Source organism: Eumetopias jubatus, unplaced genomic scaffold (assembly GCF_037043125.1).
Source record: "Eumetopias jubatus isolate StellerSeaLion01/CBP00866 unplaced genomic scaffold, mEumJub1_p1.0 scaffold_10, whole genome shotgun sequence".
NCBI lineage: Eukaryota > Metazoa > Chordata > Mammalia > Carnivora > Otariidae > Eumetopias > Eumetopias jubatus.
Window position 1 is genome coordinate 23,533,598 of NW_028274816.1, and position 16,567 is coordinate 23,550,164.

A 16,567-nucleotide genomic window follows, 5' to 3' on the forward strand; every position below is an offset into this window, starting at 1 on the left:
CCCGCATCGGGCTCCCTGCAATACGGGAAGCCTGCTTCTCCCTCTCCCACTCCCCCCCTGCTTGTGTTCCCTCTCTCGCTGTGTCTCGCTGTCAAATAAATATATAAAATATTTTAAAAAGAAATGTTATTCATTGAGAATCTTTGGGTTTTACTCATAAGAGCTAGTTCTAGATAATATCTCTCAAGTTCAAAATAATAAGAACTGTGTTAATTTGCTTTATTATTTTATGTATTGTTCAGGTCTGCCTGTATCAAGTATAAGTATCAAATATCTAAAATTATCTACTGCCATGTGAAATAACAATTGTCATTTTAGTCAGGAATGATAGACAACACTCCTTTCCTTTTCTTGATATGTAAATGTAATTGTTTTCTCTTCACAGTTTAAAATTTAATCTGAGAGGATGTTTCAGCTCTTTGTTACTGTTCTTTTCTACTGTTTAGAGAAAAAAAATAAATAGCAAAACTCATGCTAAATTTGAGGCTAAATTTCATGCTTTAAAGTAATAAAGTAAAGGCTCTTGGGTGCCTGGGTGGCTCCGTTGTTAAGCATCTGCCTTCGGCTCAGGTCATGGTCCCAGGGTCCTGGGATCGAGCCCCACATCGGGCTCCCTGCTCTGTGAGAAGCCTGCTTCTCCCTCTCCCACTCCCCCTGCTTGTGTTCCTTCTCTCGCTGTGTCTCTCTCTGTCAAATAAATAAATAAAATCTTTAAAAAAAAAAAGTAATGGCTCTTTTTTTGTGGAACTCTATAGAAATGTGCATTCTGTGATCCTGCCTACTGTAAACCCTTATTCAGTAAGTCTGTGATGGAATCCCGGTGCATCTTCATTCAGGAAAAAAAAAATACATATTTCCAAATGCAATTCTGATATTCCTTATTGATTACCACTGTCTTAAATAAAGAGGCAGAAGTAATGAACTTGCTCATTTGTTTATTGCCACTAATGATAGACAAATATTTTTGATCTCTAAACAATCAGCTTACTTCTAAAAGTATGAGGTTTGCATATTCTGTTTGTTGATAATCCTTGTGTGGAGTAGAGAGGAAAAAGTGAGCCTTGTTGATTTATTTAGTATTGGCTTGAGGGAGGAAAAAAAATTCATGTTACATGAATAGAAAAGGAGAAACTTGATAGGAAATAACTTTTTTAAATCACTGAAAATGAAAACCCTAAAATATGAAAAGTAATTTTTATCTGTTCATTAAGAAAATGGTAGTTTAGGGGCGCCTGGGTGGCTTAGTCATTAAGCATCTGCTTTCGGCTCAGGTCGTGATCCCAGGGTCCTGGGATTGAGCCCCACATCGGGCTCCCTGCTCCACGGGAAGCCTTTTTCTCCCTCTCCCACTCCCCCTGCTTGTGTTCCCTCTCTGACTGTGTCTCTGTCAAATAAATAAATAAATAATTCCTTAAAAAAAAAAAAGAGAGAAAATGGTAGTTTAGGTAATCATAGGGTGGAAGCTAGAAGATGGAATATGGGGAAAACTGCAGAAAAATGACATTTAGTTAAAGTGATAGAACATTTTGGTAGTGATAGCAATGAAAATAAGATAGATTTTTGTTTGTTTTGTTTTTCCTCACTGAGATTTTGGGGATAGAAACAAGAATTAATGTCTTATAATTGTTTGGGTAGAATCAATCATGATAGATGATTTGCTCATTCATTGATAATATTCATTCCTTCATTCTAATTGCATAGACAGGAATGCTGGGGAAAGGATTTCTCTTTCTTCTGTTCAGGATCTAGCTTTAACCAATCTTGGCTATGCTAATCAAGTCATAACTTAATAGGAATATAATTTCTTCTCTGTAAAAACTGAGGGTTATGCTGAGTACTTTCACTGCTTCTACCTCTAAAATTCTATGCTTTTTATGTGAATTTTAGGTTAATCTCATAAAACTACATTCATTCCATTCATACCATTCTTGCCTAGCCCTCTTTGTATTTAATCTCTCCTTTCTTTTTTCACACATAACATCTATGTCTTGGTACTGATTCCATTGGTTATTTATATACTTGCAGTCTAGTTCACTGGACTGCAAGCTGTTTGAAAACAGAGACACAGGTCACTTTAGTGTCTGCACCAGTGAACACAAAATGGATTAGTGATGACAAAATTAGGTTTTTCTTCTTCTAAAAAATAAACTTCTGGCTCAGAGTTGCCGCCGCCATGGCCAGCCAGTCGCAGGGCATCCAGCAGCTACTGCAGGCCGAGAAGGTGTCAGAGGCCTGCAAGCAAAAGAACCGGAGGCTGAAGCAGGCAAAAGAAGCTCAGGCTGAAATTGAACAATACTGCCTGCGAAGAGAGAAGGAGTTCAAGGCCAAGGAAGCTGCGACTCTGGGATCCCATGGCAGCTGCAGCACCAAAGTGAAGAAGGAGACCCAGGAGAAGATGACCATGCTCCAGGCCTACTTCCAGCAGAACAGGGTTGAAGTCCTGGATAACCTGCTGGCCTTTGTCTGTGACATCCGGCCAGAAATCCATGAAAACTACCGCATAAATGGAAAGGGGAGGAAGAACAGCTCTGCATGCAGATTGGCATGTTAGATGCCTTCATGGAATACGAAGCTTCAGCAAAGCTTGAGTAGTTACATCCTTGTGAAAAGGCATTAAATTATTTCTGTATATTATGTAATAGGTCCCTTCACTTCTTGGAGAATAGCAAATCTAGCTTCTTTGTACAAACGTAGAGCTTATCCAAAGATTTTCTCCTTTTACCTCATATTTCTTAGAAATTTAATGTGTATATGTTGTCTGTTTTCCTATGCCTTTTAGCTCAAGCAACATATGTATCAGTACTTTTTCTTTCTTAGATGTAGTAAAAAAAAAAAAAAAAAAAAACTGTTTAAAGAAAGAAAGGGATTAAATTTTTTTTTCCCCTAAAGCTTTCTTGAAGGTCAGGGGCTTTCTCTGTGAAAAAGTAGTAAATAGGTACTGTAACTTGTGTGAAGCAGCAGCCGGCCTTAAGTCGTCCTTTCGGCTAAGGGTGGAACAGGGAATACTAGTATATATTGTTTGGGCTGCTCTTAGTTTCTCTTAATCAAAATTATTAGATGATAGAATTCAAGAACTTGTATACATGTTCTTACTTGGTATACTGATAATCATTTGAAAGTAAAGACTTTGTCATGCAAAAAATAAATAATAAACTTCTGAACTACCTTGTAATGCAAGGTCTATGCAGTTAGAAATAACACTGAAGTTAGGAACTCTATTTACTGTTTTATCATGCCTGACACATAATTAGCATTTCAGTACCGTGCTTAATTAAAAAAATACTGTGCTTAATAAATAAGTATATGAATGAATGAGCAAATCATTATTTATTAACTGTCTTTTCAAGATAAAAAATATATATAGGGGTGCCTGGGTGGCTCAGTTGTTAAGCATCTGCCTTCGGCTCAGGTCATGACCCCAGGGTCCTGGGATCGAGCCCCACATTGGGCTCCCTGCTCTATAGGAAGCCTGCTTCTCCCTCTTCCACTCCCCCTGCTTGTGTTCCCTCTCTCACTGTGTCTCTCTCTGTCAAAAAAATAAAATCTTTAAAAAAAAAAAAGAAAAGAATTGTAAAGTTTTTAGGTGAAAAGTAATACCTACTAGAAAAAATATGTGTTATATTAAAATGAGCGTGGAATTCAATTTAGTTTTCTTATTTCCCAATTGATATAATTTATGCTGCTGCATATTATTTAAAATACCTTAGAACACTAGATTGTTTTAGGAAAACAACAATAAAGTATACACAGGAAGAAGTGATACGATTAAGTAAATATGTGACAGCAAACTATTAATTGACTTAGATGAGAAAAGTTCGTTAAAAAGAGCATCACCTACTAGTTATTCTTGGACTTCATAATCTTTTAGAAACCAAATATTCAGTAGACCTGCAGCCAGTACATTTTTCCAGTGGAGATGCCAAGTATGATGACTGTCAAGCCTGAAGTGTTTTTAACAGAATGAATGCTGTCTCTCTTCAATGCAGAACTATGTTGGCACAGTGGATGTGCCAGGCATTTTGTTTTAGAATGTCTGACATGAAACCATAACCATGGGATTCACTGGCTTATTGAGATAATTCATAGAGAGATGGAATGGTAAGGCAATTAGTTCCCAAACCATTTGCAAGGACTTTTTGAAAGTCTTTTAATTCCAAGGTGCTATGCTAGCTTCATATTTAGACTGTAAAAAAATAAGTAAAACCCCATTTTTTAAATAAGGTACAAATGTTTGTAAATGGATTTTTCAGTATTATAGTATTTGCATCTGATATCAGGGAGCATTCATTATTTGAATAACTAATATCTGTGCTGTATCATTAGTTTACTTTTTGTTAAATTTTAAAACATTCCCAGAACAAAGTAACGTCCTTTTTACCACAGATACTTCTCTTTATGGCTGCTTGCTTGATAGTTAAACAGAAGCAATTTATTTCCAGAGCTTCTCCCCCACCCCGTCTTTTTATCATTCATCTCTGCATGCAGTTAACTCTGTAGTATTAGTTGTGTACAACTTTTATTTATTTTGTTACCTGTAAGTAAGAAAGTCTTCAGAAAAGTCATAACATGGGCTCTCTGACAACTTTGGTCTTTACTTTCTGACCCTAAGGCAGTTAAACATTGAATGCTAGCTATCAGGTCAAGAAGGGTGAGGTAAGGATACAGATTCCAACAAAAGAATGATTAAGTTGCAGAGTTCTTTTTAGCAAGTCATCTTATAACAACTCTGTGAGGCTATACACTATCCATGCATAATCTAATTTTTTTGTATTTACTGATTTCTTATATATTTTCATAAAAGAACATCTGTGAGCCCACTGTCCAGCCCAACTTATTTCTGTTCCTCCTTTGTCCTGTCTCTTTCTCCCCATCAAAGGAAACCATTGTCCTAATAAACTTTATATTTATCATTCCTTTCTTTTGTTGTATCACATATGTTTTTCATTTTTTGCTCTTGCACAGTGTTCAAAGTCTTTATTGGTAAAACCAATAAAGGTTTTGAAATTCAGTTAAAATTGTTTTTATTTTAATTATTGTTTTGAAATTAAGTTAAAAATGTATATAATGAGCTTTGCATAGTGCCTGAACCATCCCCAAAAGCTTAACAAATGATAGTTGTATTATTAATGTTTTGCTGAGAGAGAACAAGAAAAGCATGCCTTTTCTTAGCTGTTTCCTGTGTTTTATCTCCCTGGACACTTTCAGGGGAAAGTGAGAGAGTATGGGGATTTGAAGTCTTTTCACCTTTTCCTGAGACTGAGCAACTTGCAGAATGAAGCAGTAGAGAATAGGATTTGGATTATCAGAGGTTAGGGAACATTGCCAATTGAGAAAATGAAAAAAAAAAAGCTGCATTATTAAGTTACCAACTTTTCTCTTCTCTTTCACTGCATTGTGCCCTCAGGATAGCATTTCTGTCTACTTTGAGTTTGATGCAGTATAGTGAAACAACTCATAGCCAGTGTTGAAGAATAAAAGATCAAATTGACCCAGAAAATAATTAGTGACATAAGTGGATCAATTAGAGTTTACTGAATGACCAAGCAAACAAACCAGCCAGTTAGCCCATTTTTTACATTGTTCACCTTCCCACCCAACACTGGGAAGCATTGGTTTGCTTTCAGAATCTGAAAATAATTTAATTCCTCCATTTCTTCCTTCCCTCTAATGGCCCTAGACTCTACAGTATTGCGCCAACATAAGACAAATTCTTGATCTTGGGAGCTTGTTTCTTTTTCTGCCTAATTTCGTTTTTCATATACTTATGTTAATAATTTCTATTAACAAAGTTATTTGGTACAAATAACAAAGTTATTTATTTATTTATGAAGTTATTTTACACCTGCCCTAATTCTATGACAGGGATATTTAAGCAGTGCACTTACATGGGATTTTGGCCAACTAAAATTCATAGTAAACCATTAGTGAGTTGATTAAACATTACTGTATAAATTATTAGCAACATTAATAGAAAAAATAGGTAAGACAATAGTCACTTCAATCCTGGCCGACCAGGGAAAGAATTTCTTAGAAATCAGTGCCTGGCTGGCTTAGTTGGTGGAGCATGCGACTCTTGATCTTGGGGTTGTGAGTTCAAGCCCCATGTTGGGCATAGACCTTACTTAAAATAAAGGGGAGTCTGGGTGGCTCAATGGGTTGAGCGTCCAAATCTTGATCTCAGTTCAGGTCTTGATCTCATGGTTGTGAGTTCGAGCCCCACATTGGGCTCCACACCCAGTGTGGAGCCTATTTAAAATAATAAAAAGAAAAAACAAAAGTAAAATTATTTCTCAATTAAAAAAAAAGTGCCTTTCAGTACATTGTACAAGAACAATTTTTACCAGCTGTTAAATTAGTCCTAACTAAATTTCACTTTATTCCTCTGGGCAGATATTCCAGCATTGCATGATCTGTGATGAATCATGACACGCAATATATTCCTCTTAAGGGCTCCTGGGTGGCTCAGTTGTTAAGTGTCTGCCTTCGGCTCAGGTCATGATCCCAGGGTCCTGGGATCGAGCCCCACATCAGGCTCCCTGCTCTGCAGGAAGCCTGCTTCTCTCTCTCCCACTCCCCCTGCTTGTATTCCCTCTTTCACTGTGTCTCTCTCTGTCAAATAAATAAATAAAATCTTTATATATACATATTCTTTCTACATTTCTTCATCGTGGTTATGAGAAGTTTTTAACATTTTCCTCAGATATTTTATCGAATTTAGGATAACTATACCTGTGGCATTTTCCTGATCCTCTAATAGAAGAGCCTTAAAAAAGGCAAATTAGATTAGTGTGCAGTTTGGCCTTCATAATTTCACTTTTCACAGATAGAAGCTATGTGAAGAGATATTTTTATCCAGAGGTTTATTAGGAACAGTGAGAGACGTACCTTGCTCCTGTGCAATTTCACTTGTGCTTGTTCTATTCCGCTTGCTTGCTTTGAAAACAGCTTTACTGATGTATACTTTACATATCATAAAATTCACCCATTTAAAGTATACAAATTCAGTAGTGGTTAGTTTATTTACAGTTGTGTAACCATTACCATAATTCAATTTTAGAACATTTTTACCATCCCAAAAAGAAAACTTGTGTCCATTTTCACTTTCTTCTGTTAAAAAAAATCTAGAAGTGATTTTACTTTTGTATTCTAACAAAGTCTTTCCCCAAGAAACTGCCTTTCCATTATGGATTTCCTGTTCTCTTTCTTCATATTCTGTGTTTATAAACCTAGAAATTCATTCCTTCCTTATCAAACTAGTTTAAAAAATAACACAAGAAAAATAGATATGATGTCTTAACATGAGGTGGTTAGTACCAACTTAGGACTATTTTTCAATTTCATGGATTTTAAAATACCTATGGTCTTATTCAGGAGCTCTTTCATTGGGTAGTGGATATTGTAAATGTAATTTGGATTGAATTTAGGAGTAAATGACAATAGTATTAACAGCATAATTTATATTCCTTTAATCTGTTTATGTCTTATGGGAAGCAGATTTAAGAGTAAGGCCAGTATATGTGGTTGGGTTATACAATTATAGCTCGGGGAGAGTTTCTTCAAGGTCATGGGGCAAAAGAGGGGGCACCTGGGGGGCTCAGTTGGTTGAGCGACTGCCTTCGGCTCAGGTCATGATCCCAGGGTCCTGGGATCGAGCCCCGCGTCGGGCTCCCTGCCCTGTGGGAAGCCTGCTTCTCCCTCTCCCACTCCCCCTTCTTGTGTTCCCTCTCTCGCTGTGTCTCTCTCTGTAAAATAAATAAATAAATCTTAAAAAAAAAAGATAATGGAATAAAAGAAAAATTTTAAATGAGGATTTAAGTCTTACAGAGATTGTTTGAAGTAGCAGAGCCAACCCAGTTATGTCTAAAATCAGAACCTATGGTGGTAATGACTGTATTAACTGCTTCTTCCCTTGGGTAGATATGATAAAACGCTGACTTCTTTAATTTCCAAACACTTCAGTCAGTTAATCAGAAAATACCTTTGATGAAGGAATGAGTCCATGCTTCCTACACCTTCTTCTTCACCTTGCATGTTACTTTGTTTGTTTTGGGGGGTAGGCTGTGTGGAGGACTAAGATATAATAAGTTCTATATTTAGTTGCTTTCTTTTTTTTTTTTTTTACTTTCCACTGTATTTTTATTAACATTGCTTTTATACCTCTAATACAGATTCAATTTTATACACTTCTTTGGGAAAGGTAGAGTGTTTCAGCCCAGACAGGTTTGATTTGTTTTGATTTATTTATTTTAATAATTAAAGAAGTGGAGAAATAGTTCCAATTAGTGAAGTGCTGTTAGTGATGGACTATTACTAGGACTTTTTTTTTTCCTTGATGGATATATTTTGGTAGATCCTTTCTCTTTTCATCTACACTATTTTTATTTTCATATTTCCTTTTGGTTTGGACAAAAAAAAAGACTTGAGTATGCTTCTCTTATGTTTAAAGAAGTCTTGTTTTCAGCATGTATTGAGAAACATTGTTTTAAAATCAATATTTGATGATACTGGCATTTCTGTTTTAATTAGGTTCTCTAAGTATTAGTAATAGAGTTTTTCAAAAGACAATTTTCAGTTGATTCTGTGCTGTGAGTGAAGATCATTTAATAGTAAAACTTATAGTTTTAGCTTTCCTTCAGGACATTCTTCCTTATCCCTATCCATGTCAAAGTTGGTGTACATAATTCAAAGATTAACTGGAAGGATCAAAGTATTTATGTATTCAGTGATCAGTTACTAAAAGTATTGTTTGTTATCAAGGATAAAATGTCTTAGAGTGCTGCCTTTGTTTTTTAATCCCTCATGCAAATGATTAATACTCTTTTTTATTTGTTGGAATGTTGGCTTTCTTGGAATACTGGGCAAGTCCCTTAAACCCTGTGTCTCAGTTCTTTTTGAAAATGGGCATATGATTCTAAGTGGTTGTTTAAAGTTCCTTCTAACATTGATTCTATTACCTTTACCAGATATTCTGAGAATTATTTGTGCCCAAAACCATAGAATAATAAATACAAAAAAATTTTTTAAATAGTAGATATAAACGTAATTTTATGGACAGTGATTATAAAGTACATTAAAAAGATATATGAACATATGGGGCGCCTGGGTGGCTCAGTTGGTTGGGTGACTGCCTTCAGCTCAGGTCATGATCCCAGGGTCCGGTGATCGAGCCACGCATCGGGCTCCCTGCTCTGCGGGAAGCCTGCTTCTCCCTCTCCCACTCCCCCTGCTTGTGTACCCTCTCGTGCGCTCTCTCTCTCTCTCTCTCTCTCTGTCAATTAAATAAATAAAATCTTTAAAAAAAAAAGATATATGAACATAATAAAAAAAAGATAGGGATGCGTGGGTGGCTTAGTCGGTTAAGCATCTGCCTTCAGCTCAAGTCACGAGCCCAGGGTCCTGGGATCGAGCCCCACATCGGGCTCCCTGCTCAGCAGGAAGCCTGCTTCTCCCTCTCCCACTCGCCCTGTTTGTGTTCCCTCTCTTGCTGTCTCTCTCTCTCTGTCAAATAAATAAAATCTTTTTTTTAAAAAAAAGAGTATCCAAACTTGTGCCTTTCTAGAGTTTGGAGATAGCTCAGAATAAAGAGTACAATATTTCCTTGAGCTATGACATTCCTTGTTTAGCTTTTTTTGGGAGGGAAAAAATGCGTTATGATAGAGAATTAAAATATTTGCTATACGGTGCTGGGTAGAAGAGCAAGGCTAGACTAATGGTCTCATTGGAGAAGCCATTTTAAAGCTGGTAAGAGTATGGTAAGTTACACTCTTATTATTATAGAGGAAGATATTGGACCATTTTGGCTTATTTGATGTTTCTTATATTTTGTCTGAGTTTATCCAGTTCTAAAATTTAATAACTTTAGAGAGCATCTTAAATATAAAGAAAAAAGCCAAGAAGAAAACAGGGGACAGAACTAATGGAAATTCATTCTTCAGTAAAATTGCATAATAAAAAAATATTTGCTAATAATTCTTTACAACAGTAATTATATGGAAGTTTTTTTGTGTATGTGAATAATATAGTTCTCCTCCTGAGTAAAAAGACATATTAATTTCATATATTAATACATGTTCATGTATTAGGCTATTGACTTTCACTCTCTTAAAATTTTTTTCTCCTTCCTTCTACAGAATCTGTCTATGATCTTCTCCCAAAGGAGTTACAGTTACCTCCATCTAGAGAAACGTCTGTAGCATCAATGAGTCAGACAAGTGGTGGTGAGGCAGGCTCGCCTCCTCCAGCTGTAGTTGCTGCTGGTATGCATTTCATTTTATTTTATTAAAGAAAACTAGTGTATTATCTGGCCAACATGAACAGTGCTGGCAAAGTTCATATCAAAAAAGAGTGTGATTTGAGGGTTTGTTTTAAGAGGTTTAAAAATAAATACTTTTAACCTTAAAATATTTCAGTATACATTTCTTGATATAATTCTTATTTCTTAAAATTTCACATTGGCACATCTGTTAGTGCCATTTCTTTTCTAGGAGCTTATCTTCAGATGTGAAAACAAGCTTGAAGCTCTTTTGTTGACTGCACATAAAAAAGTTACATACCAGGCTATGGATAGAAAATTACATTCGAGTCTCTATTTAACAATTCTTTTTTAAAATTTACTGAAAGAGAAAAATATTTTGTATAATCTGAAAAAGAACTCAAGCACTCAAGTCTCTTTTCTGTTTGTAGCATGTTTATTATAACCTTTTCCCTACATTTAAAAACATGTGACTTTAGACTTCTTTTAAATTTAAAGTAATGGAAGATTTGAATGTAATATTTATGTGAAAGCATTTTGTAATATCAATGAAAAAGTATGGAAAGTAATGTTTGAAATTTATCAAATTTATTTTTATTCTGCTCTCAAATCATACACTTTATATAAAATTGGTTCCATTTTTTAATGAACCAGAATAAAAGATTGATGGATAAGCTAATAGAAAAAAGTCTTAGTTATTGATAAATTAGTGAGTGCTTTCAATAATATTAGATTGCCCAACTGTATTTCTTTTTTTAGTTGGGTTTTATACACTGCTAAGTGTGTTCGGTTTAAAAAAAGGTGAAAAGTTATGTATATATGTATGTACACACACACACACACACACACACACACACACACGCTCTGATGTTTTATCCTTCTAAATAGAGGTTTCTTATCCAATGATACCTCTCATCTTTTAAATGGTACTTAAATCCATCACAGCATTGTTTTCAGTAAATTCATTTCATTTCAAAAAGAACAGTGAAGTGGAAGGTTGTGGTTTAAATAAGGATTTGGTACTGTAAAGGAACTTCATATATTTTTCTTGTATGCATTAACCAATGTACCGTTAATCTTGTGTACGAATCTTTTCCCTGAGCTGTATACTGCAGCGTGCAGCCTTCCTGATTGAGGGCAGGAAAACTTTAAACAGAACAAAGAAACTTATCAGCCCTGCTCACTGTTCATGTGTTGCCAGACATTTTCTAACAGATTCTGTGGATTTAACTGTGATCTTTTTAGTAATCAAATTGGTAAGATGACCTGGTTTTACTTTATATCCAATGGGTTCTAAAATGTCCCTGAATATTTTTTCTGGAATTTAAAATTTTTAATATTGCTTAAAAATTGTATCAGATGATAAAATATGAAAAAAAATATTTTTAATGAAATATTTCACTTTAAATCCACAAGTAGAAATTGACTAACTGATTTCTTTTGTATCTTTTGAGATTATTTTTTATAGACTTGTTGACTCTATATAGAACTAAAAGTCTGTTTCTTCTGTGCTTTTTAACATCTGTTGACAGTAGATCCAGTTCCTTTTAAAAGCTGAAAAAATGTCAGCTAGGTTTGGAAAAGAACACTTCCTCTTAAGTAATACCAAACTCAATTTCAAGTTTTTTTATATATAGATATTGAAGGTTCTTGAATTTGAGTCACTAATAGAATGTTGATCCTCCCTCCTTCCCTCTCCTTATTTGAGAAAATCCTCTCCAGATAAATTAGATTGAAAGACATGAGTTGAAAATCATGAAAATAAGAGAATTAACCAAAGGAAGTATTCTGAAGTAATAAATTCTTATTAGATCAAGAAGTTATTGAAATTCCAAAGAAGGTGAAGAGAGTAAGGAGGTAACATTAACAGCTTTCTTATTCACATATAGAAAGTTTCTATGATCTAAAACCAAGTCATTGTAATTTTTTTTACATAAATTTACTTTTAGTAACCAATATAATCTTATTCTAGGATTCTTTCTTATTAGTAGAATAGACTTTGTCTTGTAACATTATAGGTAAGAGAGTTTAAATTACAGAATAATTACTGTAGGGAAATCAGTTAGTAGGTATCAATATGGAGTTGCTTTTTTATTTGACATATGAGTATCTTTAGTGACATAACTGTCGAAGAGAAGGATTTGAAGTAAATTAACAGTTATTCAGTGTTTCCTGGCCAAAAGACTTGATGTCTAGGGAAAGGCACATTAATTTAGACTTCTGTGAATTTTATTTTTAATCTATACATTTGCTGTTTAAATATGAAATGTATAAAAATGATGACTCTTGATGTAGTTAATTCTTCAGAGTTTTGAAGGAGCCGGATTGGCTGCTATCAGGTATGAGGGCCTGGTGGGAACAGACTTCTAGTTCTGCTATAAAGGTTTGTGTTTCACAAGTTCTAAATCAATTTAAATTTTAAAATTTAGAGGCTGGGCATATAGGTGTTCATGTACATTCTTTATTACTTAATTATTTAAAATGTGTTTCTCAGATTCGCCAATCTAGATTTTTTTCCCTTTACATATTACTGAGGGAATGCGTAAACGTGATGCTGCTAATCCACAATCCAGAATATTGGATAAAAGAATATCTCTCAAGCCTTTTTCTGCCTCTGTACTATTCACACTTTTATATAACATCTTTTTATCGGGTAAGTTCCAGGTTTGGGGCTGGGAGAAAGAGGGCTTACTTCTATACAACTCCTCCCCTCTCCGTGGGCCAAGTGTCAAAAGCTGGGAGATATAGTTCAGAATCACCAGTCTGAAATTTGTACTCCTTCTCATTTTTTGCAGACCTTTGCTTTTGTCCGACTGGAAAGGTAGTTAAGAATTTGAGGTTCAATATGTGAATGAATAAGTTTCAGAAATACAGACTTTCTGAACAGTATTGTAGGTTCTCAGTAGTTAAGACAGGGGCCATTTTCCTAACACACGGAAGTTATCCAAATGAATTGATGGCATTTTTGGCAAAATAAGGAGTTGCTCAGGAAATGCATACTGTGAAAGAATTCTTTTTGTTTGTTTTTTTTAGGGGGGAATCCTATAGTATAGGTTATAAAGAGCTAAAATGCAAGTATTATTTAGAAGAACTAACACAGTTACACCAGAGTTTGGGGAGTTTTTGCGAAGAGATATGGCAGACATTTTTCTTAAATAACAGCTTTATTGATAAATAACTCATATACCAATCAAGTATTTTTTAAAATCTTATATGTTTATAGTTTTTAATCCTAGATTTGCTTCATTTAATTAAAATAGGAAGTCTTTCACAGAAGTGAACAATAAATTTTAATCTTCATTTTAAGAAATCAGTTCATTTTCTTATTCTATCCTAGACTCTGTCTTCATTTTGGGATATGGCATTATGTTTATTAGTTTGTTTCAAAATATGACTTTGCTAAGGTAACTGTTTCAAGTTTCTTTAAAATTTTTATTCTAATTCTTGAGATAAACAGTGAACTAAACAAACGATAAGTTTTATAATTCAGCCAGAGAATCTTAAGAATAACTAGTTAGTGATTCTTTTGTTAGTTGTTTTCATAAAATTGCTGTTTTACTTTCAGTAATTATATATTAATACTTTTTTAAGAAGTAATACAGTCTCAGGATACTGACACTTTGTAGCGCTTTTTAACATGTATAGGTGTACACACAGATTTAGCATGTATAATAGAAATACCTGTTGAGTATCTCCACTAGTTAGATCACTGGAGGTTTTTAAAGGCTGTAATTTTAGTTAATAACTTTACATGAAATGATCCATATAATAAACTTTTCTGTTGGAAGAGAGAGACTTACTCAATAGTGCTTTGAATTTTATGCCACAGCAGTTAATAAATCGCAAGTACCTAACAGGTATTTTCTATACTGAAAGAACTTAATTGAGTGCTATTTATATTGGAGAAGAGGACGCTAGAGAGCTAAATTAATGTCCTGTTATCAGAGAACAGCTATGCTTTAATGTGTTGTAGACATCTTAATCATCTAATAAAATTATAGGAATTTCTAAACCATCCATAACAACAGAACAGTACAAAAAATGAGTTGAAGAAAATGTAAGTTACCATTTTTGAGTTCCGGCTGTGTAATAGAAATTGTGCTAGACAGTTTGCATATCATCATATCTCAATTCTTTCAGGCACAAGATACCTCTCTTCTTTCCTGCTGGGGTCCAAGTTCTTTTCTTCTTGTCATTGTCCTCAGGGAATTGTGTGCTACTATTTCACTTAGAAAACAGTAGTTCCTGGACTAAGCATTGTGTAGGATATTGACTTGGAAAAGCCATATACCCCTTTAATTTTGCAAGTTTCAGGGTCTATGAAATTGGAATAGATTTCTAGGAGAACATTAAGTTTTAATAACAGTGATTCACAGCAACAGAATTACATAGTCCATTGAATTTATTATAATTTATTTACTAGTGTTAGAAAGTATTTACAGATATGTAATTTGTATTTTCTTGAGTTGAATAAATTTTGAGGAGCAAATTTGCCTTTGATTGCTGTCCTAAGTTAATGAGGTGAACATATTTCAGAATTTTGGCCATTTATGTAGTATAGTATTCCTAAAATTTAAACCCAAAGCTCATTAGCAGGAAGGGTGATTCACCTCTGTGACCTATGTATTGATGTTGTGAGTTGATCTTTTTTATTCCATATGGCCATTTCTACTTTTTCTAGAAAACTGGACCACTTCCAGAAGGAAGTCAGATTCTAGTTACAAAAATGTTGCAAATAGGTTTAAAAACTCTACTCCTCATTCCGTCTTTTTACTGAAATTGTATTGTAAATCTAAATGTATATACATTAAACATATAGAAATATGTATGTATGTATATATAGATTTATGTTAACATCTGCATTATTAAAATAAAAAGCATAAGCAAATTTGGGACATAATGATTAATTCAGAAACAAGTAAGAGCTTAGGGAGCCTGGGTGGCTCAGTCTTTGGCTCAGGTCATGATCCCAGGGTCCTGGGATCGAGCCCCGCATCGGGCTCCTTGCTCAGCGGTAAGCCTTCTCCCTCTCCTTCCGCTCCCCCCACTTGTGTTCCCTCTCCCTCTGTGTCTTTCTCTGTGAAATAAATAAATAAAATCTTAAAAAACAAACAAGTAAGAATTCAGTACCTGTATTATAAATTATCATTGACAAAAAGTACACATGCCTGTTGTTGATTTATTCCTTAAATATTTACTTTCTATTGTCCTCTTGATAATTTTTAGCAACAACTTTATAAATATTGTGATTTATTCTGTTTCTGATGGAAAAAGCACATTTTTATATTAGCTGAGCCTGTAAATTAGCATTTTAAAACTGCTCACTGATTCTCAACCTTCAATAGCCAAAATACATGCATAAAATAGTTTCTATTTTTATATATTTTGTACAATTTCACATTAATAAATTAATGGACAGGGACACCTGGGTGGCTCAGTCGTTAAGCGTCTGCCTTCGGCTCAGGTCATGATCTCAGGGTCCCGGGATCGAGCCCCGCATCAGGCTCCCGGCTTAGCCGGGAGCCTGCCTCTCCCTCTCCCACTCCCCCTGCTTGTGTTCCCTCTCTCGCTGTGTCTCTCTCTGTCAAATAAATAAATAAAATCTTTTTTAAAAAATTAATTAATTAATTAATGGACAGAAGTGGTCTTACTTTCTTGTATCACCAATAAGATTGATAATATCATAAGTAAAAGGTGTTGCCATACCAATCGCCGTAAGTAATTATTTTATAATAATTAGTTGTATAGGGGTGCCTGGGTGGCTCATTTGGTTAAGGTTAAGCTTCTGTCCTCAACTCAGGTCCTGATCCCAGGGTCCTAGGATTGAGCCCCTGCTCAGCAGGGAGCCTGCTTCTCCCTTTCCCTCTGCTGTTCCCCCCTGCTTGTGCTTTCTCACTCTGTCAAATAAATAAAATCTTAAAAAATAAAATAAAATCAGGGCGCCTGGGTGGCTCAGTCGTTAAGCGTCTGCCTTCGGCTCAGGTCATGATCCCAGGGTCCTGGGATCGAGCCCCACATCGGGCTCCCTGCTCGGCGGGAAGCCTGCTTCTCCCTCTCCCCCTCCCCCTGCTTGTGTTCCCTCTCTCGCTGTGTCTCTCTCTGTCAAATAAATAAAATCTATAATAAATAAATAAAAAATAAAATCATATGTAGTAAAATGTTAGCATTTGTTAAAATATGAGCAGAGGAAACATGGGTGTTCATTTTAAATATTTCATAATTTTAAAAATACCATGTGGCAGATGATTAAAATAAGTCAAAATATTAAATGAACTGTGCTTTTAAAAAGTAATAAAGACATGAGATATATTAGAT

At 34.9% G+C, this 16,567-nt stretch overlaps 1 protein-coding gene and 1 pseudogene across 6 annotated transcripts in view; both read left to right on the plus strand.

Moving 5' to 3' along the window:
• NFAT5 (nuclear factor of activated T cells 5) overlaps positions 1 to 16,567 on the plus strand; it is a 120,530-nt gene that overhangs the window by 42,084 nt on the left and 61,879 nt on the right. For all 6 annotated transcript variants that reach the window (XM_028091618.2, XM_028091627.2, XM_028091654.2 and 3 more), the window contains one exon: positions 10,131 to 10,256. In XM_028091618.2, coding sequence (XP_027947419.1) covers positions 10,131 to 10,256 — 126 coding nt within the window. The remainder of the gene's footprint in view (positions 1 to 10,130; positions 10,257 to 16,567) is intronic.
• On the plus strand, positions 2,117 to 2,716 carry LOC114199673 (V-type proton ATPase subunit G 1 pseudogene; annotated as a pseudogene).